Raw genomic sequence first — 23,946 nt, 5'->3', positions numbered from 1 at the left:
TTTTTTTTGTCTGTCAATATGGGGTACTGTGTGTACATTAATGAGGAAAAAAATTAATTTAAATGATTTTAGCAAATGGCTGCAATATAACAGAGTGAAAAATTGAAGGGGGTCTGAATACTTTCCGTACCCACTGTATGTGCTGCTGTTATGCCATGTTGTGACACAACAGTCAAAATGACAGCAAGATACAGTGGAACCTCGAGATACGATCACCTCTGTATATGAGAAATTCAAGATAAGAGGAAAGTATGAGTGAAAAATTCGGATCTAAATACGAGCATTGGCTCGCATAATGAGCCACGAGCCAGGCTGTGGTTATGCGTGATGCTTTTCCCGATCCGCCTCGACTCGGGGATTCACCCAAGCTGACGTTGCCAGCCCGTCAGCTCACTCAGTGTTCCTTGTTCTCCCATAGGGTGAGGATCTACGCGTTTGTGTGCTTCTGATTTCATTGTTTCGCTGTAGCAGTTCGCCGTATAAGCATATCCAAAAATATTGCGGACATGCAGACGGAGAATAGGAGATGATTGCCCTCAAGAGGAGTACTAGGGTGTTGTACCGTGTTAACCATTATGAATGTAGAGAAAAGCCAAGCAAAATGACACCTTTTATTCGCTAACTAAAAGATTACAATATGCAAGCTTTGATTACATCTTGCCTGAAGAAGGGGCCTGAGTTGCCTCGAAAGCTTGCATATTGTAATCTTTTTAGTTAGCCAATAAAAGGTGCCATTTTGCTTGGCTTTTCTCTACCCTCAAGAGGAGAGAGAGAGGCGTGCGAGCGAGCAAGAGAGATAAGGGGAGAGAGAGAGAGAGAGAGAGACGCGTGCGCTAGCGAGTGAGATAAGGAGAGAGAGAGAGAGAGACACGCACGAGAAAGAAGAACCATCAGCTCAGTTATGATCACATGACGCTCAGCAGACAAAGTGTATCCACACTTATTTATCAGTATTTGTTAGGAAAATTGATTTTTATGTTGATATTTTTGGGGGTGCGGAACAGATTAACTGGATTTCCATTATTTTCAATGGGGAAGTTTGTTCTAGATACGAGAAATTTGAGAAGCTTAAGGTACTGAGTTCTTGCATTGATAACAGCAATTTTACCTTTCTATTTCCTCTCAATTCTTATATTCAGTTTATTTTTCGTAGTTTTACGTAGTTGTCTAATATATGTGTATAACTGGGAGACTGCAACCACAAACATTTAAAACGCACAACTCGAGGGAACTGGGGTCACAAGATGAGTGTTAATCATGTCTGGCCTCATAAGACTAGCATGTTGTAGTTGCTAAGATTATTGTTAGTAACCAACTGCTTAATAATAGTTTCAGCATATGCCCCAAAAGGTTTCTAGATGCAAAGAAGAGGGGAAAAATGGGTTGGGGGTAGGGCTGGGTAGTATGATCAAAAGTCTATATCACGATATTTTTCAAAATTATACAGTTTCACAGTATTCAACGGTATTTTTTTCCCCATGCGTAAGTGGATGTTAACCACGTTTTCCACTGCAATTACTGCAGTAGACTGGCTAAGAATAACCTATTCCACTGTCATGATAATTGTACAAAAAAAAATGTAATCACATTGCATGACAGTTGCAGTCAAAATATAGAACCCTTTAATTGAACAAATTTTGTGAACAACTTAAACTATAATTTTGACAACATAATTTTAACCATCCAAAGAGGCATTTAGACTTAGTAAAATATTCAGAGGTGCTTGTCAAAAGTTGTATTGCATTGAACATGTCTTAGAAAAGGAATAAAGAGTAAATATTTTTTGTAAACCAACTACACTTTCTGTTAATGTTATCAATCTCTGTCCACTGACACATTAGCTATTATGGATTGTAACTGCTTTGGTTAACTCGATTCACCGCTTGCTTTTTTTTGTCGTAGGCAGTACCTCTAGTAAATGTGTCTACAAGTAACATCTGACTGGAGTATCCTTTAGCTTTTTCAGTTTTACCCAAGGACATGGATGGTGCCAATCTTAGTTTGATTCATTCATGGTACTCCAAAGCATGTTTGCAGCTAATGTGGTGCAGCAAATTGCTCGTGTTGCTGCCTCCAGCGACAACTTTAGCTCCAAAGCATTTGCAGTAAATAGTTGTTTGGTCCACATTCAACCTTTTAAAACCAAAATCTCCAGACAACAGATGCGGCTCTTTTTTCGGCAAAAGTTCTTCTGTGTCATCAAGTTCAATTTTATTGTCTGCTACAGCTTCAGTTTCGGAATGTTCTCTGTCCATTTTCACTGCTCAATACCTCCACTAACACATGTACTCCACTGCATCGTGTTTAGGATTGTTGCAATGAAAAAGGTCTCTCCCCCCTTAAACAGTTTCCTGCTGCATACGTTCTGCACATTGTTTAGGCTATTTAAACCTAAACCTAGGCTATTTTCGGCATGAATCGGTATACCTCCCAGCACTAGTTGGGGGAAAGGCTGATGGAGGTGACATCTGGGGTTCCTCGGTAGCAGGTGCCTTTAATGGAAGCACCTTAAATATGCATGTTGGAAGCCAGTACTAATAGTTATGAGTCCATTCCAGCTTTAGTTTCATTACCAGTAATGTTGAGTTATAAGGATGCAAGTAGTCAAGAGAAGAGAGTTTGCAAGAGAGCTGCACAATAAGGATGGAATAATGAATGTGTTCAGGATCTCAAAACAGACAGCAAATGAAAGATAGAAATCAATAGTTGTGAATTGCTTCAAAAATACTTATTGGGACATTGTGAATGATAGTAATGAAGGTAAAGATACCTGCAAAAAACACATGAAGAAGTTACTGAATGAGGATCATGAAGAGTATAATGATGTTCATTATGTTAAGTGACAGAGGGACCAAGATAAACGTTTTTAAAATAGAAGGTTGCAAAATAGCTGAAAAAATTGAAAAAAGGAAAACCTGAAGACAACAGAAGGTTGTGGAGCTAAATGGTAGACAGACCTGTACAACATGATTGTGTGTGAAGGAATGACACCTGAAGACTGGAAAATAAATGTGTTCATTCTAAATATACACAGATAAGCATAATAAATTGGGAGAGTGGGTCACATTGAGCGTTCCAACGTTTTAAAGTAATAAAAGTGGTTGAAAAACTGCTAGCAAAAGAAATCAGTAAAATGTTTAAAAAAGCATGTTTGATTTCATGCTGGGGAAAGGAAAAGCATTAGATGAAAGGAAGAAAGTTGCATTATGCATATGTATATCTGGACAAATCATTTATCAAGGTGCTGCAAGAGGCTTTGAGAAAGTTAGGTGTGGAGGAATAGTTAAGAGTCAGTGATAAGAAACTACAAATAGTGCTCAGGAGAGCAAATGGGGAAACTGCACAAGAAATCCATTCTGAGACCATGATTTTAAATAATAGTAACAAAGGTGACCAAATATATATGTGAATGATTGCCATGGGATCTGTTTTATTACAGTGATTCAGTCACTTATTGATGGTATAACGTGAAGCATAACAGAAGATACCGAAATGGAAAAGTAGTTTGGAAGAAAAAGGCATTTAAGGTAAATGGATAAAAGACCAAATGAATAGTTGTTAAAAAACTTTTTTGAAGCTAGATAGTAACAAGTGTAGATGTTTCTATTCTTATTGTTTTACATTTGAGCAGACCTGTGCAAGTAATAACTACAGTGAAGGCTGCAAAAGACAACAGGAAGAATAAGAGGACAATTTTAAAATAAAGACAACTATTCACCTTATGTACTGCCATGAATAATTGTTTTAATTACTTGAAGAAAAATATGTATGTATGAAAAATATTCAATTATTATTTTTTTAATTAAGTTAAACCCATATAAAATCTGCCCTACACAGGTGTAATCACTTTCAAACCATGCAAGTGTTTTCACACTACAAAGAATTTATATTTGGGTTGAATTACTAGTTGTAATAAGACCCAAGTAAACAGAAGCATTAAAACTACAGAAAATAAAAAATACTGAAAATGGAAAATAGTTGATAGAATTTGTTTACTTCTAGATTAATTAACAGCCATTTGTATCTTTTCTTAAATTCAGTGAAAACTTAAATTGCTGCTAATGTGCCTCACCCATCAAAAACTTGTGCCGTCTGGTCTGGATTGAGGATCAAGCAGGAATGGTAACGACGTAGCACAGCCACTATACATAAACACAAGCCAGTTGTGTAACTGCCAACCAAGCTAGACGACTTCAGAAGGAGCTCAGCTTCCACAAGGCTGAGTTCATTCAACAGCTGCAAAATATAAACACAAAGAATAAAACTTGAAACACATATGCAGAGTTTTTCTATCCCTTAATGATAATTAAAAAGGTAAAATCAATAATACATTACACAATATTAAATGCTTACAATTAGTCTTTGCAGACAGTGCAGGTAAAGTGAATAGACACAAATTGACATTCCAATTACAATGATTAAATAACCAAATGTGTATTTATGTATATCTCACAAAATTCTTGTATCATGGGTATTGGTAACATGGTGCTGAAATGGTTGCCGATTGGGTTCAAGCATAGCTGGGATATTTACAGGAGCAGCTGAAAAATAAAGACGACAACTTCCAAATCTCCAAGATATGCTTGTTAGGATGACTAGTAACGGTAAACCTGTACTATATAAATGAGTGTTAGTACATGCATTTCTTGTGATGGACTGACAAACTGGGGGTGGTCTCTGCAGAGATAGAATTTGTCTCCCTGTTATCCTGGGTTCAGAATACAAATGGGTAGAGGTTCATGTTCAAAACAAAGCAGGGCTTTGCTAAAGGTTTACATTACCGTGCAAAACAAGTGCTAATATTAATACTCTAAATAAATCTCCTAATTAATTTAATATTTGCCCTGCCTGTTTATTGAAACTTTTGAAGGATAGGTGACTCATCCAGAATTGGTTTCTTCCTTATGCCCAGTACTATCAGGATTGGTTTAAAAACCCTAAAACCAAATAAGCAGATCTGCCAAGAAAATAGTCAATGATGGATGCTGAACTGCTATAAGTGCTACATGCATGACATCTTAAAACCATGTTACTTAAGACAAAGTTTTGATGAGAACTGACCCTTTCAGCCCAACAATACATATTTAGTATTTCCAAGAAAAAACTTAAGTTGTGATCTTTGATAAAAGTAGAACCATTAAGCTCTGACACACTGCTTACCTTCATCATATACAAGTGCAAATCGCATATTTTACTATGAAAGGCAGCAGAAGACATGGAAATTTGCATTTTATTAGAAAGAAGACAACCTTTGTTATGTAAAAATACCATTAATGCTTTTGATTAATTGTGGGTTAATTGCAAATTACACAAAAATATTTGAAATATGGTAGTGTCCGATTGTGTATAAGAAGTTAAGGACTGAACTGCACTGAGTAGGCTTGTCAGAAATTCACTTTTTCAGATTTGTGATATTTGCTGTTGAGAGATTTATGCCTGATCAGTTTATGTAGAAAACTTTTCATTAAAAACACTTACGTAAGAGCGATACTTCACAGTTACCACAATTTATTCAAATTTCAAATTTGTCAAATTCCTAATGCATCAATTTTCCAAATGTATCCCTCATTTCACATATGTATCAATTTTACGGCTACCTTTGTGAAATCAAATTTGTTAACTGAAAATTAATCCACTATTTCAGAATTCCTACAAAATAGCCTTTGTTCTGTTATTTTCAATATGTTTCTCATAAATTATCACACGTTCTTTCTTATTGCCTTAACTGCAAAAATTTCTCAAAAATAAGGACATTTATTAATACAATATACAAATGCATATTATACGTGCTGTTACTATGTTCAACGTTATCAAGTATTTATAAACAAAGCCATGCAAATTTATGCTTAATGTAGATGTTTTGAAACTCTGAGACTAAAAACATTTTACGCCAAGATAACTATAATGAGCGGCTCATTTTGTCAGCATTGTAGATTAGCCACAGGTACAGAGATTCGTTTAGTATGTACCTCAATTTTTATTGCTAAAGCTGCAGCTGGCATTGCCTGTGATGACTTTCTCCAGATACTATTGCTTTTCTCCCACATCCTAAAGACAAGTCAGACTCTTCTGATGTCTCTAAATTGTCACCATATGAGTAAATGTGGGTGAGTGATGCATGGATCACCCTCTATTCTCCTTGCAGCTGTAAAAATTTAGACATGAGCATCAGTAGACTTTGCGCCCTAGGAACCAAGTTACCCAAACTAATCTATAACATGTTAGTAATTATGTACCGCTCTGATGCTGATCTTTCTGATCATAAAATAGGTCATTACGATAGCAATGGATGAGAAGAATTCATAATTAATTGCAAAATTACAGTATTTGAGGGTTCCTCTAGAGTGCCACTTTCTCTTGCACGATTTGGCTCAAAAACTAATCAGCACATTGTCATCTCATAACAAACATTACATTTTAAGTTTGGTATTTTTCCATCCATCCATTTTAGCTCTAGACTGTCCTCAAGAAACTGTGACACACACACATCATTGAGATATCAAGGTTTTCGGTATCAAGGGACCTTAAAAAGTCAAGATTCGTCAAAAATCGAAGATCGACATTTTTGATGTATATAAAGCTGATGTATAGGTTATGGTGGGGGAGGGTGCAAAGCAACAGGCTCCTGGCAACCCTGAACAATACAGGGTAGTTAGAAAACAGTCAGATGGTTGGACAGACAATTGTAGCCAAGTCTATTTGGTTCAGAGGATGAATGTGAAGCAAATGTTTCTTTATAGACGGCTATGTAAGGTGCTATATTAATGTGAAATAGTTCACTTTTTTACTTCTCACTCCCTTATTCAAATGAATTGCATTACAAGTTAAAATGACTCCTACTCACAGATGATAGGTCACATTATCAAACTCTCCAAGTATGTATGAATCATGTGTTTTGCTTATGAACTAATTTCATTATGGGATAATACTGACAATGATAAAAGAACTTTCTGTCTGTAAAATGTGATCAGGATTTCCAAATTTCACTGAATTAAATTATTAAGGATTTTACATAGATTTGATTCCACAATCCCAAGCTGAAATTAAAGCCCTGTGGCACCAAAGAAAATGTGGGGGAAAAAAAGCCTTAAAACTTACCAACAGATCCACTTGGAAGTGGCAAAGAAGTTGACCAGAATACATGCCTTTGGTGTTTGAGATATTTTTGACAGAACAACAAACCTCAAAGTAATTAATTTTTAATCAAAGATTCTTTCCATTATCTATTCTGAGGGAAGTAGACTTGTGTATACTTCTCTGTTCATAGCAACTAGAATGAGTGAACTTTATGTAAATAGTAGGCAGTATGACAAAAGCCATGGTTCAAATGAAGTTAAAAAATAAGGTCTATAGTACCCATTAAATTTTCTTATTGCATTATTTAAATTAGATGTAAACACCCTATTTGAAGACATTTGGAAAGCAGAAACTTGCCTTCCAGAAATGCTTGTGCTTTTCCAACTGTGGCAGCAGTAGGTTAGTTCCACTTGCTGTGGCAAAGACATTTGTCCTCATTAGGCATTACTTCACATATCACCAGTTGTTCTGAGCTGCACCAACTTTAGGCTATTTTCTTCCTTATGTCTCTCCTAGACCAATATTATAAGCCATGGAGGGAGGCTTTTTTGTAATTTATAACTAATGCATCACCAAACAATACACATTTCTCAGGCAAATCAATGTATTCCCAACTGTTAAAAAAATACTTCAAAACTCATCCTTTAAGGTATAAGATAATCTGACAAGTTATTATCCCAGGCTAAGGTTTGTCAATGTTCCAATGTGTTATGTACTGTAGACAATTTTATTTCTACACCAGAAAGAAAGGCTGGTGTGGATAGGTTGTCAAGGATTTTCTTAATAGGTCTATAATGGTATTTTAGTTCAAAAGTATAAGTGAAAGTTTTACCAATTAGGTTGAAATATGATAGCAGAATAAAGTCACAATGCACAGTATATTAACATAAAATCTTAAACACTATCACTCTCCCCATTTCTCCATAGGTTTTCATCTTAAGACACGTGAGATAGAGTAGCTGGTGTCCCTTGGACACAGTGTAGAGATGTGTGGCTGCCCTATAATGTAGTGGCAACCTATCTAAAGCTATAGCCTGCAGTGCTACAGGGAAAGTACTTTTAAAACCAACAGGAAAAGAAGTTAGAAATATCAATCCTTATTCAAACAGGTCCTGGATGATACCAAAGTTGTCAATTTATCTCTTGCCATATAATTTAGACCTTCTGCAGAACAACTTGCCACTAAGAAAAAAAAATAAAATTTAATTTAGAGCATCCTTGAAATACAAACATTTGAACATTTCTTTACAGCGAAAATTGCATGTGTTCCTCAAGTAAACATATTTATAAAATAAGTTTAATAACTAAAACTCCAATTCCAATGAAGTTGGGACGTTGTGTAAAACGTAAAAAAAACCAGAATACAATGATTTGCAAATCCTTTTCAGCCTATATTCAATTGAATACACTACAAAGACAAGATATCGAATGTTCAAACAAACTTTATTGTTGTTTTGCAAATCTTCACTCATTTTGAATTTGATGCCTGCAACACGTTCCAAAAAAGCTGGGACATTAGATATCTTATCTTCGTAGTGTATTCGATTGAATATAGGTTGAAAAGGATTTGCAAATCATTGTATTCTGTTTTTATTTATGTTTTACACAATGACCCAACTTCATTGGAATTGAGGTTGTATGCTACAGCAGTACTTTAAACAATGCGTTAAGGAGAAAGATTTTACAGCAGTTCTGTCTAATTTTGTACTTGTGAACTAATTATTTTATTTCACAACTTGGTCACAGTAGTTTTGTTGCTAACATAAAATTATATCTACAAAACATAGTTAATGTTGATGCAATAAATGTACAAGTTACATATGAACTATCATAAATCCTCTTCTAGATTTGACTACTCAGATTTTTCTGTTAATGATCTATCAAATATTTTAATAAACTAGAATTTACTTTTCAGTATAAAGTTTGCCATTTTCTTTTAAATCTCTTTTGCATGTAATCAACACTTGGCAATTAAAATATGTATTAACATTTACAGTACAAACTGCTTAACATATTATATATCTTTTCAAATTAGACCCCATTTTGTTAAATTATCAAATCAAATTTCAAAGTCATCAACACCTCTCTCAGCATAGGCACTTTTCGCACATTGTTCAAATAAGCCCTAGTAACTCCTCTCCTCAAGAAGCCCACTCTTGCTCCATCTGAAGTAAGTAATTACAGCCTTACATCTCTTCTTTTTATCTAAAACGTTCCGTCTCTAACCAGGTCTCTTCATTTTTTTCACAGAACAGACTGCTCAATCCTAATGAGTCAGACTGACCTTGGCAACACTTGGACAGACTACAGGTGGTTTGAGTCCTACCTCTTCTACAGATCTTAACATTAGTCCCAACATGGAGAGATGTCAAGAATTTATTCCATGATGAGCATGGAGGTGCCACAAGGGTCATTGCAAGGCACTCTACGATTCACTAGGCATTCAGTCCGATGTTGTTTTTATCTTTTAGTGCTATGCTGATGACACACAGCTATATTTTCCCTCCAGAGGTCCACACAGTATCAGCTACAATCTCTGCATGTCTCACTGATACTACATCCTGGATGATGGAACACAATCTCCAAGCTCAACCTGGCAAAGAACCACCTTCTTTTATCCCAACTCATCTGTCTATTCTGGTCCCGATCTCTGTTCGGCTTGGTTCATTATCATTAAAATTTGCCAAGTCAGTGTGCAACCTTTGGGTGGGAATTGATGACCAGCTGTCCTTCAAGGATCATGTTGCTATGGTCTCTTCGGTCTGGCAGACCCACTAATAACGCATATACATACAGTAGACCACTGTGAAGTCGCAGTTTAGAATTCGTGGCCTCAGTCATTCATGGATTTTTCCTTAGAACCTATCTAATAATTTTTAGGGGAAACCACAAATATCCTCTGCAATTTTTATGGCTTTTTTCGTGGCAATACTGTACTGTAGAGAGAACAGGAAGCAAATGTAGGGGAAAATGCGGCTTGGCAAGGTGAGAGTAGCCAATAGAATTTGAAACTGCAACTCCCAGCAGTCCCTGCAGTGGCTCTGATTGGTCTTCTGCTGAGGGTGCTGGGGCTGTTGGGGTCAAAGGATATCAGCACAGCTTTTAAAAAGGGAGCCGGTGACCAAAAGCAAAAAAAAAAAAGTTTTTGTAATTTGTGTTTCAAGTTCCTGTCTCTCTGCCTGCCTTCTGTTGGGTTACTTGTACTCATTTGTTTTGTCCTTGATCGTTTCGTGATTGGCATCTGGATTGTCTGCCATCTGCCTGTGTACATGAGGACTTTAAGTGGATTCATGGCCATCCTGCAAAAAAAGGAGTGCTCCTGAACCCGTCCGCCCGAATTTCACCAATAAAAATAAATAAATCACTGTCTTCGACGGTGTGAATCTTAGCGGCCCTAGACCGCTACAGCGTTATTCATTTCTCCTTGCTGCTGATTGACTGTGATGCATCTCCAGGTGAGTGTTCTTATGTTTTGCGTTTTGTTCCTCTTTACCCTTAAACCTCCACAACTGGCTATAGTCGTTTCCCAGTGCCATTTGCAAGCACGCTGAAACTGATCAGTCAGTGCTGTACATTCGTTGAGCAGCCAGCTCATGACCATTGTCAGCCCTTGTGAGCAGGGGGGGCTGAACGCACCCCTAGAAGACACAGAAGCTTATCAAAAAAACCCTCTTAAAAAACGCTGATAAGACTACTTTCACATTACTCCCTTACTTGCTGGGTTAATTACGGTTCTGTGTCGCGTGATATGCTTCCCACTTGATGCTATGCATACTTAAAGGCCTGAACAGCACCTGTCCTTTTTGCCCGATTGCTTTGTTTCTCTCTCCTCCCCCAGACATCCTCCACTCCTGTTGGGGGTCCCTCTTCTGTTGTCCTCCCCTATGATGTTTGTCTATTCTTTAATCGAGAACGAACTGCATACTGCATACTGAGCTTGTTTTACTTCTGAAAGAGACATGTTTGTTTGAAGTGTTTGAATAAAGTTTCTGAGCCGCTGCACTGGACTAGCCTGCAAGCATCAGCACTTACCTCTGTGTGCTTGAGTGCAGCCAGTTCAAGCGCAGTTGGCTCGGTGATTTACTGAATTTCATACATGGCGACAGTTGCACCTTGTACATATTGGTTCCAGTAGTTTTTTTAAATAGTTTTTACAGTTCATTAGCAGTGTGTACAATGATCAGTGTTGCAGTAATTCTGCATGAATAAAAATGTGTTCCATTAAAATTTCACTTTTTCTTTGTGAATTGTGACGTTTATTTAAAGTGCAGCAAAAAAGTATTTGGCGTCCAGGGATGCATTAACCCCCAAGTATGTGGCAGTTTTAGGGTTAAAGCCCCACGATGCCGCCGAAACGCCCTGCACCTTCTAAGGCTTCTGGCAATGAAAACGCGCTTGCATGAATTACAGTACATATAGCGGTAACATCTGTACTTTACATTCAAGCATTGCGGAAGACATAGCAGTACAGTATACAGGTTTACCTTACATTCTTTTTTTTTAGGTAATGTATTAAGCGGAGTTTGAAATTAAAGTGTTTTGGGGGCATATTTAGGGTTTAAACTATAAAAACATGCTTTTTTTTTTTTTTTAACCACATCCAAAATTCACGGTTTTTCACAATTCGCGGGTGCTCTAGGAACGTAACACCCGCGAATTTTGGGGGTTTATTGTATATACTGTATATCTATGACACTTGTGAGGTCCCATGCTCTTTCTCAACCACTCAGATCTGCTAAAGAATGGTATCTGCATAGTATCAGATTTCAGTCCAGCCGCTTTACATATGTAGCTCTTGGCTGGTGGAATGAGCTGCCCACATCAAACTCAGAAGCTTCAAGAAGTGCTTGAAGACTCACTTGGTTTGTAAATAGATGTAAGGTTTTGAAAATCTGGGAATTTTAACTACTTGTATTTTGTTTTTGAGCTTTTCACTTGTGGAAATCAATTTTGGATACTTGTCCTGTAACAGTACCACAACAGATGTTACTTGAGGATGTATAATCCATCTATCTACTGTATGTATGTAGATGTCTTTTCTAAGTCATTTTAGATAAAAGTGTCTGCTATGCAAATAAATGTAAAAGCATATAGTATATATACATAAAATGAAAAAACAAATTTACAAAAGAGGATAAGTACCTGAATAGCAAAATCAATGAGACCACTAATATTAAGGGAGTATTCCATGAGGTCAAAGATGAACTGAATATGCTGAACCAAGGGAAGATGATAGGACATTCCCAATGCAAAGCTTGTGATCTGTTCTAAAACATTCCTTGACACCTGCAACATAGAATACATTTTTTTGTTTTTTTTTTTAAAAAACCAAAACAATTAGACATGATTAGCAATACTGATTTTCATTGTTATAAACAATATCAAAAAACAATTTTTGCACCTGAGAGGTGACCTGATGCTGGTCAAAATGGGAAAGATGTTGGAATTTAGCAAAAATGTCCTCTGCTGTGGGAAATGCTTCCGGCTTGCTTCTCTTTCGTTTCTGACTCTCTTCACCTCATAGCGGCAAAAAAGTAAAAAACAGAGAAAAAAACAAATCTTATTATTCATGGAAAAATAACATGGATGTTGAAAATTCAGTTCAAAACAACAGCATGAAAAATAACCTAATGATAACCAAATTAATATGCTCATTATTAACTAACCAAAACATATTTTGCACAGAATATTTTTGAAAGAGAATTGCCAAAGGGAACTAAATTAAAATTAAATCATTTTTAAAATAAAAATGTTAGTTAACAAAAATTAGTCAAAAATATGCAATCTGAAAGTTTTTCTACTTTCTAAACTTTTGTAAATATCTAGAAATTCAGAATAGAACAGTTGTGGTCTTAAATTTGTTTTGCTTGCAAAAGGTTTTATGAAAGAGCTGGAAGCCAAAAAAAAAAAAAGATTGGGACACAAGTACAGCACATCTAAGTCATTGTGCACCTTAAGCAATTCACAGGAGTGATGACTTTGCTGCCACTGTTGAAGATCATGACAGGTAATAATCTCTCTCTCACTCAGCAGATGGTGTCTTCCTACCTGTTTCTGCTGTGCTTTTCCGGTTTAGCACTTTCAGGATATCTTTGGTTATTTTTTTTATAGCATGCCTAGCTTCATCTCGTTGCTTCCCAACACCATATAGAACAACAAGACGCTGGTTACACTCATGACTGGCACTCTCCTCCTACAAGGCAGACAAAAGTACAAAACTTTAGTAATAGTAAGTCCATCTTTACTATTTTAGATTTTGAAGAAAGATTTCAATACGCAATCATTTTTTCTCACGTTTGTCTCTTTAACATACACTGAAAGCACTTTTTTACTAGTTCTATAATCAGGCTTGAAATTTTACTTACCCAGGGTTTAAAAAAGAGGCTGAAGCAAAAAAAATATATTTGTTAAAACTAAAAAAAGGCAAGAGAACCATGAGAGTGTGTGCATAATATAATGTACTAAGAACAGGAAAACTACAATTAAATTGAAAACTCACCAGTTTTCACTCATTCATTTGCAACTAGTGCAGAATGCAGCTGCTAGAATCCTAACTAGGAAAAGAAAATCCGAGCACATTTTTCCAGTTTTGATGTCTCTACACTGGTTACCTGTGTCATTAAGGATTGACTTTAAAATTATGCTTATAGTTTATAAAGCCTTAAATAATCTAGCCCCATCTTATATATCGGAATGTCTGACACCTTGTATTCCAAATTGTAAACTCAGATCCTCAAATGAGTATCTCCTTAGAATTCCAAGAACAAAACTTAAAAGTGGTGAGGCGGTCTTCTGCTGTTATGCACCTAAAATCTGGAATAGCCTGCCAATAGGAATTTCCCAGGCTAACACAGTAGAGCACTTTAAAAAACTGCTGAAAACACATTACTTTAACATGGCCTTCTCATAACTTCACTGTAATTAAAATCCTGATACTCTGTATATCCAACTCATTATAATAACTATTCATGGTGGCTCTGAAATCTGTACTAACCCCTACTCTCTTCTGTTTCCTTTTCCGATGTCCTTTTGGTGGTGGCGCATATACTCAAAGCACCGTGATGTTTCAACAATGATGGATGGATTAAAAGCCAGAAGTTTGTATGACCTTCAACATCAAGTGACTCCGTGAGAACCCTAACTACAAAGAGGACTATTTCATTTATGTTAGGTAGAATGCCCAGAGGGGACTGGGCGGTCCCATGGCCTGGAACCCCTGAAGATTTTTTTTTTTTTCCCTGGCCATCTGGAGTTTTTTTTGTTTTTTCTGTCCACCCTGGCCATCGGACCTTACTCCTTTTCTTTGTTAACTAATGTCTTATTTTAATTTATGTTGTCTTTTATTTTTCTTTTCTTCAACAAAATGCAACCAAATTTTAAGGGGAGAAAACATGAAAAAAGCATACCCCCTCATTAAGGAGGACTCTTGGTTCCGATTATGAGGAAAAGAGTAACTTCAAATGTAGGCAGCAATATTGTATCTTACATTGTAAAAATAAGTTCCTTAATGTTCACTGGCAAGGGCTTCACTGTGTAGCAAATTTTGATTCAAAGCTTGCTTCTACTATCACCAAGTTCTAAAGAAAAAATGTTAGACTGGCCATAAAAATCTGACACAAGCACAACTAAATATAAATTTCTTTGCTACAAATACCCATACAACCAAAGAACAAAAATTCAGACATATACTGTAGGCGATGTCAGTGAGTTATAAGCATCTGAGCGATTATTATGTACAATTACTTTGACATCACTGCACTGACAATTAAAGAAGGGAATGACCTACTGTAAATTAAGAATTATTTTTCATGATAACATGGATAATTTAAATTACATTAATCACTGACAACCAAAGATTCTCTCCCTACCTCATTGACTAAAATAATTTTTATTGTTATGTGAATATAGCATAGCTGGCGTTGAACAACATCCCAGTACTAACTGGTAACAAAACATTATAATTTTCAGAACATAAAGATATGAAGCTATCTTGAGTTTCTTGAATTAATTGGGTTTCTAAAGACAACCTTTCTTTGTGAGTTTTCTTCTTCAGTTCATGCAGAGCAGTAACAAAAATATGATGCCAAATATATTATGATATTTATCATACAGAGTTTCATAAAAATAATTTTGTATTGTAAAACTCAGTTTAAATGTCTGAATCTTTTACAACAAGAACCAAAAAAATGTGCAACTTAATGACCATATTTGTGTGTGCGTGAGTGTGTATATATATAGTGCCTTCGGAAAGTATTCACAGCGCATCACTTTTTCCACATTTTGTTATCTTACAGCCTTATTCCAAAATGGATTAAATTCATTTTTTTTCCTCAGAAATTTACACACAACACCCCATAATGACAACATGAAAAAAGTTTACTTGTGGTTTTTGCAAATTTATTAAAAATAAAAAAATTGAGAAATCACATGTACAGAAGTATTCACAGCCTTTGCTAAATACTTTGTCAATGCACCTTTGGCAGCAATTACAGCCTCACGTCTATTTGAATATGATGCCACAAGCTTGGCACACCTATCCTTGGCCAGTTTCGTCCATTCCTCTATGTAGCACCTCTCAAGCTCCATCAGGTTGGATGGGAAGAGTCGGTGCACAGCCATTTTAAGATCTCTCCAGATATGTTCAATCAGATTCAAGTCTGGGCTCTGGTTGGGCCACTCAAGGACATTCACAGAGTTGTCCTGAAGCCACTCCTTTGATATCTTGGCTGTGTGCTTAGGGTCGTTGTCCTGTTGAAAGATGAACCGTCGCCCCAGTCTGAGGTCAAGAGCGATCTGGAGCAGGTTTTCATCCAGGATGTCTCTGTACATTGCTGCAGTCATCTTTCCCCTTATCCTGACTAGTATCCCAGTTCCTGCCACTGAAAAACATCCCCACAGCATGATGCTACCACCACCATGCTTCACTGTAGGGATGGTATTGGCTTGGCGATGACGGTGCCTGGTTTCCTCCAAACGTGACGCCTGACAATCACACCAAAGAGTTCAATCTTTGTCTCATCAGACCAGAGAATTTTGTTTCTCATGGTCTGAGAGTCCTTCAGGTGCCTTTTGGCAAACTCCAGGTGGGCTGCCATGTACCTTTTACTAAGGAGTGGCTCCCGTCTGGCCACTCTACCATACAGGCCTGGTTGGTGGATTGCTGCAGAGATGGTTGTCCTTCTGGAAGGTTCTCCTCTCTCCACAGAGGACCTCTGGAGCTCTGACAAAGTGACCATTGGGTTCTTGGTCACCTCCCTGACTAAGGCCCTTCTCCCCCGATCGCTCAGTTTACATGGCCGGCCAGCTCTAGGAAGAGTCCTGGTGGTTTCGAACTTCTTCCACTTACGGATGATGGAGGCCACTGTGCTCATTGGGACCTTCAAAGAAACAGAAATTTTTCTCTAACCTTCCCCAGATTTGTGCCTTGAGACAATCCTGGTCTACAGACAATTCCTTTGACTTCATGCTTAGTTTGTGCTCTGACATGAACTGTCAACTGTGGGACCTTATATAGACAGGTGTGTGCCTTTCCAAATCATGTCCAATCAACTGAATTTACCACAGGTGGACTCCAATTAAGCTGCAGAAACATCTCAAGGTTGATCAGGGGAAACAGGATGCAGCTGAACTCAATTTGGAGCTTCATGGCAAAGGCTGTGAATACCTATGTACATGTGCTTTCTCAATTTTTTTATTTTTAATAAATTTGCAAAAATCTCAAGTAAACTTTTTTCATGTTGTCATTATGGGGTGTTGTGTGTAGAATTCTGAGGAAAAAAATGAATTTAATCCATTTTGGAATAAGGCTGTAAGATAACAAAATGTGGAAAAAGTGATGCACTGTGAATACTTTCCGGATGCACTGTATATTTGTATATATAATATTTAAGCAGTGTACCTTCCTACAGGGATGTTACTGACAGTTCATTACAGTTATATGCTAAAGTTACATTCAAGTTAGCTCCAGGGTTATAACTGTAAAAAACAATACACATGTGTATATAAACATATACAAATTGTCTACAACTTTATACCTGAGGAATAGGAAAATGTGTTGCATATTGGATGTGTCGTGGCAGTTCATACACTAGAGGAAATGTAGTATCTGAACTCTTATCCTTAGCAGGTGTCTTCCCTTCATGATCCAGTGTAGGTTTCTCAGGAGAAGGGCTGCCTTTGGATTCACAGTGCATAGGAGGAGAGAACATCTATTTTTAGAAGAAAAAAAAGTAAGGAATATGTGGAGAAATTTAAGAGAAAACAAATGCTACAAATTAAATATCACAAATATTTTGCAGCTGCTGAAATAGCTTATTGTTCTCTGGTGCTTTACCTGTTCAATTTGGTAATATTTTGTACAAACCTTGAAGATTTAATTACTATTATCAATGTTACAAACACTGCTTATTATACAAAAAAATGGAAAAGCGTGTTTAATCAGAAGAAAAATTTTATATTTAACCTGTACTGTACATAAAGTAATTGCTTAGGCTCCCTCTATTTAACCATCTACATTATAATGTTGATATGTTGTATAAAAATAAAGTTAATAGGCTAAAATATCAGTAGAAAAGGACAAAAGGATTGAATAGTCATTATTTGCTATGACTATATCAAAGCACATATCATAGCAGAAATAATATGTGCTTTGCAATGTGTTTCAGCTTTCCTTATTAAAATTAAAAGGCATGTGAAATCTTTGTACTGTTCTGTCACTAAAACTGTACTTAAAAAGAAATGTGGATCATTTATAATAGTTATAGATTTGAATAACATGGCATTCATTTTATAAATAATTTCAAGTTAAACATAATTTTACATTAATGGGCCACTTACAGTCAAAGTTGAAACCTTTACAAATTATCTAATAAGAGATCAATGTAAAGAAAAATTCTGGCCATAATGAATGACATAGTCATTGATTGCTCAATTATATATGGTACAAGATTCTAGAATATGTATAAAAGTAAGACAAAGCCTTTTATAGTATAAATCTTCAAATAATGACAACTTACTACATCATCAAAAATTGCACTTGGATTTTGCTCAATCTCCATAGACTCAGACAAACCAGTGTCCTAAGTGGAAAAAACATGGAAACATGATAAACAAATGTTAGTGTACTAAGTAAAACTGAATTTGAACATGTGCACTACAGGTAAATTACAAAACAAATACTAGAGAATAGCTTCTACAATTAACTTCACATTATCTAGAAACTATACATTGGTTTCAGACAGTATATTATGAATAACACCAGAAGCAGTTCAAGAAACAACAGATTTTAAAAACATAAGCAGCAAAACATTTAGTTTAATGCATTTCTATTGCTGAATAATAGGGCTCAGATTAAGCTCTAAATGTTCAACCTCCTTTGTATAGACCTGGGGTCTCATGTGCATTCTGAAACATGCATAAGCCATTTCCCACGCAAAAGATGGGATTAATAACAGAGGAACTTGACATGAAAATTGGTTTCAAGTTATGGCAAATTTCCACCATCTTTAAGTCCTTTTTAGCAACACCAGGTAGCAAGATAATAAAGTGAACAAAAAATGTTGGTTTCACTGCACAATTTAGTGATGCATCAGTCACATTCCAATGTTCTTGAACTAATCACATATCACAGTTAATTCACATCTTCTCTCAATACAGCCGTCTTTAACACTGGTAACTATGTCTAATACATATGCTTAATGTTAATTGTGTGTAGCCAATCTATTTTGTGTATAAACTGGATGTACTATGTTTTGTACAACATAACTGGCAATGGCTGCATTAGTTTGTTTGGGGGACAACTGGTGCTTTTCAAAATGAACTGGCAGACAAGTCAGGAATCTTGCAGTCATCCTTCAGCCATGTCATACCATCCATATGAGAAGGTATAATTAAAATGTTATGCAGATACATCCAATTTCCTTACAGTCAGCGTGAGCAGGGGAAGATCAAAAGGCCATCTGCAGTAATTGCCAATTCTCTTAAATGTAATCAGTGCAATTAACTGCACACATGATGCAATAAAGGCACCAACACATAATAGATTTGCTTTTGTAAATGGAAAGCAGCTTTCATTTAATTAATGAATGACTACTATATAATGCCTAAATGTGTCTAACACTGTTGCAAGTTGGGCCTGGCTTAAACCACAACTTTTACCAAATACTAGTGTGGGAAACAGACTTTGGGTCATGCTGTGTGTGATGGTTGGCTTCTTACTAAATAGACTTGATTGACAGGATTGCAATTAAGATTAGTACATTACTAATACCTCGTACAAGCTTTCTTTCAGGGGATAGTTACCCCTTCAAAGCCTAGGTCTTCTTCCCACTCAAAACCCAGCAAACAACCCAAAAGAGGAGATAAAATGAAAGGCACTCTCATACGGTCCGTGACAGAAAACACCCCTAGTTCAGTAAAAGACAGATCCCTTTTTGAACTTGTTGGGCGGCACACTGCAGTACAGCCCCAAAAATGTTTGACGCATTGAGAATCTTTGTGCAGTGCTGCTTCTGCCACCTGAAATGTGGATGACCCAAACCCTATCCCTAAGGACACCAGCTCAATGGTAATTCAAAGACGTTTGGATTTTGTACACCAAATGTAATAATAGTAACAGAATAAGGTATTATTGCAAAATTGATGCTTACTTGGCAAAATTATTTTATTACAAGTTCAAAAACCAAAATATTAACAACAAAGAAAGTTCTTAATATTTCACAGCTCTGTGTATACAGCCCGAGTCAGTTCATGTGACGTTTGACACAAGGCTTTAACAGCCTGAATTAACTATTTTTGGGTTTGCAGCACCTTGTCAGTCAACCCACTCTATGTGGGACCCACAGCACTGGCGGCAGTCTGGGTATTGCATGATGGTACATTGCTTTTGCAGTATCCACTCAGCTGCTACCACTTGGTTCCTCTCTTGGTGTTTTTTCTTTTATTTGTGAATCTCACAGAGAAACCAGAAAAAAGAATGTTATTGCAATTCTCCAATTCAGTTAGTAATAACTCAAGGTTTGTAGTAAAGACGAGATTCAGAAACATGGTCAAATTGATATAGTGATTAGATCATGAATATTCAAAAAGGCACCTTTAAGCCATATATGGTTACGGAATGCAGGTGACAGGGAGTAACTAAAAGTTCATGCTCACTTTAAATTGATTTGAAATTTATAAAGGAACTTGGGGTGGCACTTGGTATGTGTATAGTTTTTTAAATCCAAATAAATTTGTGCATATATAGGTAAACAAAATTTAAGTAAGCATTTCAAGCATGGTTTTATAAATGAAGTCCCTAGTGCTCTGAAGGAATGAGACAAGCTACATTTTTTCTTATTCATTACTATGTAAATTCCTCTGTTTCTCCTAGAATTTTGGTTTCAGTATATTCTTACAGGAGAAACGCCTTTATATATAGCTAATTTAGAGTCTGTTATTTCTACTGTGTTTCAAAAGGCTAAAAAAAATGGAAAAGTTATATCCAAAATATGGCTTCATTATTCTATGAAATATACCTCAAGTTTCCCATTGCCTCCTGGGTCTTGTTCCTTACGGTCAGTGTCATCAGTTGGTTCTTCACTTGGTGAGCGGGGACGTGGCAAATGATAGTCTAGTGCTAGGTCCCCTCGTGAAATGAGGGTACACATGTAGATGTTATGAGAAAAAACATCATGCCGAATCAATTCACAGAAAAGGAGTACCAAGTTTGAGAATTCCACCCTCTCACTCTCATTTCCAGGATCCACTATACAAATAAAGAATTAAATATTCTTAAGTAGGCAAAACAAAATAAAACATTAAGCACTATAAAAAGCTATTTAATATCTATAATTTAATGTTGCAATAAGATGAATAGCACATACTAAGCATGGGTGCTTGAGTATCCAAAAACTGTAGCAGAACATCCTGGAAAACGGGCAAAGTAGCAGCAGAGAGTGATCCAGAAGAAACAGAACCCTTCTCATCAACAACTTCAGATTCTCCGCACCTCTGCACACATAAAACATAGTAAGCAGTTTTCTAATTACATAATCATTCGTTTAATTTCAAACAGACCTTTCAACAAATGTTTCTATAAAATGCTACATTTTTCCTTTGTACAAATATTTATCTAATATTATCCCAATGAGTTAAAAAGAATCTTATGAAACCGACATCACAAATAATGACAGAAGGCAGGATAATAGTGATTATAACCTACTATTTTATACACCAGTGAAAAAAGAATATATATTCTGCGGTCAAAAAAGTAAAATACCACATTTACTAATGACCATTACTTTCAGATACAATTACAATTCATGTTTTTCTGTAGTGCACCAACCTCACTGTGAAGCATGATTATAGCTTTCGTATTTAATTTAATTTCTATCTTAACCTTAATCCCACTAGTGCCATCATAAAACTATAACTGACATCATTTAAACAATAGAAAAGGCATCACTGTGTTTGCAGCACATCAGTCCTCAAGGAAGTTTGAATGACATCCTTTACACTCACCTCAGCCTCAATTTCAGCCTGTCTCTTTTCAAGAAGTTTTGCTACCACCATGGCACGATGTCTCCCAGAGCGTTTACAACTCACAGCCCATTCACATAGCAGTGTCACAACAGCATCATCATCTGGAGACATCTATGGGAGGAAAAATACCTGTCCACTTTTTGTGCACATTTTTGTTTATAAACCATTCTAATGCCACACTTGAAAAAGTAAAATATATTCATTAATTACTACTGTATAATGGTAAATGTCAATAGTGGCAGTAGCACCATTCTTCGCTTGACAAATTGACAGATTATAAATACAGTTATACAGTACACTGTATATATTGTGGGTTTCTATATCTTAATTCACAATTTCTAAAGATCTTTACCTGTGCTAAGAGAAAATTATTGCAATATTCACACTGTATATATACTTTTCTTTTTAGGCTGCATAAAAAATAGATAACTCTTAATTCAAATATTAATGTTTAAATTGACCATATGTATTCTTAAGTTATTCTATTTGGAGAAAATGCCATTTTTATTTTTTTTTTTTTTTAACTTCTTTATAATCAAAAATTATGTGGGATGGTTCATCAATATTGTTGTGGCATGGTAGTTTTGTTAGAAATAGATGAAACTTTCACAATTCTATTACAGTTCCCTAGATTGTAACTGCAATGCCAACAGTAACAGGTGAACACTTTTTACATTTTAACATTTTTATTATAATATCGAAAACAGTTAAACATGTATGTATCAAGGCACACTATCACAAACTAGGCTATATTAAGTTAGATACAAGTGAATTTCCCCTTGGGATTAATAAAGTATCTATCTAGTGTAAGAGCCAATCCTAGAAGGAAGAATCTTTAAGCTAAACTCATACTAACGTTTGTTTAAGTAGATTACAATATAATTTTCTTTCATAGTTATAGATTATGGTATAGCCTCTGTAAAAGTTATTATTAGATAGAACTTTCTTGCTATATCAGTAATACAATGTGTTAATTGAGTCAGTGTGCGTTTGGAATTAATATCATTGCTAATATGGACTGATGGAGCCATTTGCAGTTTGTGTATGGAATAAGGCATACCATTTCTAAACAGTCAGAAAACTGTTCGACTGTATAAGCAAACTTAATGAAACAAAACAAGATATAAGCTAGAATAGAACTTTACTTTGCAAAATGTATTTTTCTCCATTTTTGTGTGAACTGTTTTACTTTGAACTTTTACTAAAGCTTTTAAAAACAAAGATATTTGGTCTGTGGAATAATTTCAAGGAGTCACACTATTGCTATAATCCCATGAAGCAAACTAAAACTGCAGAACTTTGCTAAGTTTGGGAAAATGCAGCTACACATAGAATAAGCATTGCAAATGTAAGAGAGCCAAAAATACGAAAAACGAGACTTAGGAAAGAAAGACATAGGAGGAACACTGAGGAAGGAAGCATATACGGCAAGAAAAAATAATAATATAATAATAATATTTCATAATATCCATCTTTGACAGGTAATTGGGCCTAGATTAAATAAATCAACTGATGTTTCTGATTGACTAACTGAAAAGAAATTATGCTCTGCTATTTGCAGATAGCTTTAACTAAAACGGTTTTTATTCTCATCAGATCGTTCATGTCTTGAGACCAAAAAAAAAAAATCAGAAAGAAAATAACTTTTTTTGATTATTAAATTACCTAACGTCATAGAAAAAATATTGTTCGATAGGCGTCCAAAAATTGACTTCTATTTATTTCTTATGCATTAATATATTTATTTATTTTATGTTATTATCTGTAACAATTTCTTTTTTATTTCTTTGCAATTTCCCACTTCCACCTTCTGTATTCTGCAAGTTAAACTGGCTATATTAGTTTAAATTAAGAAATCAGAACTGTCATGGTCTATTTATCCTGAAAAGTTCTTTATTAGCTCATACCTGACTTGTACAATTATTTACTGGGAGTTTAAATTTATCAAGCATGTTAAAAAAAAAATGTCATTAGTACTCTATAAATGTCTGCTTCCATATGTTCTATTATCATAACTGTGTCATCTATTCTATGAAGAAAAACAATGACTTTCAGAATGTAAGGCTTGATTACTAGTAGAATAACATATTACAATAATTAGAATTAATTGATATAATGGTAAAATAAATATATTAGCAGGCAAATGGGTTAACAGCCCAATCAATCAGTTCATTTTTAGCAGTATTTAATAGTCATCTTAAACTGTACAGCACAAATATGGCTTATTAGTAAAATTTTACATCATTGGGCCATCTGCACTTTCAACATTCTAAAATGAATGTACATCTTGTTCTCAGCTGCTTTAAGGGTGATATTTATTTCAAATGGTCAGTTTGTTCTTCCAGTCTG

The 23,946-nt window shown here is 35.7% G+C and overlaps 1 protein-coding gene across 2 annotated transcripts in view; it reads right to left on the bottom strand.

The window, feature by feature from the left end:
- The window catches only part of med12 (mediator complex subunit 12), a 131,289-nt gene that overhangs the window by 82,450 nt on the left and 24,893 nt on the right, over window positions 1-23,946 (bottom strand). For both annotated transcript variants that reach the window (XM_039766252.1, XM_039766254.1), the window contains exons 11-19: window positions 21,577-21,708; window positions 20,940-21,066; window positions 20,592-20,821; window positions 18,093-18,155; window positions 17,112-17,285; window positions 13,126-13,270; window positions 12,479-12,594; window positions 12,220-12,363; window positions 4,073-4,236 (exon numbers count right to left, since the gene is read on the bottom strand). In XM_039766252.1, coding sequence (XP_039622186.1) covers window positions 4,073-4,236; window positions 12,220-12,363; window positions 12,479-12,594; window positions 13,126-13,270; window positions 17,112-17,285; window positions 18,093-18,155; window positions 20,592-20,821; window positions 20,940-21,066; window positions 21,577-21,708 — 1,295 coding nt within the window. The remainder of the gene's footprint in view (window positions 1-4,072; window positions 4,237-12,219; window positions 12,364-12,478; window positions 12,595-13,125; window positions 13,271-17,111; window positions 17,286-18,092; window positions 18,156-20,591; window positions 20,822-20,939; window positions 21,067-21,576; window positions 21,709-23,946) is intronic.

The sequence above is a fragment of the Polypterus senegalus genome, chromosome 10 (assembly GCF_016835505.1).
Source record: "Polypterus senegalus isolate Bchr_013 chromosome 10, ASM1683550v1, whole genome shotgun sequence".
Lineage (NCBI taxonomy): Eukaryota > Metazoa > Chordata > Cladistia > Polypteriformes > Polypteridae > Polypterus > Polypterus senegalus.
The sequence above is the reverse complement of the archived record's forward strand: the minus strand, read 5'-3'. Positions and strand labels throughout refer to the sequence as shown.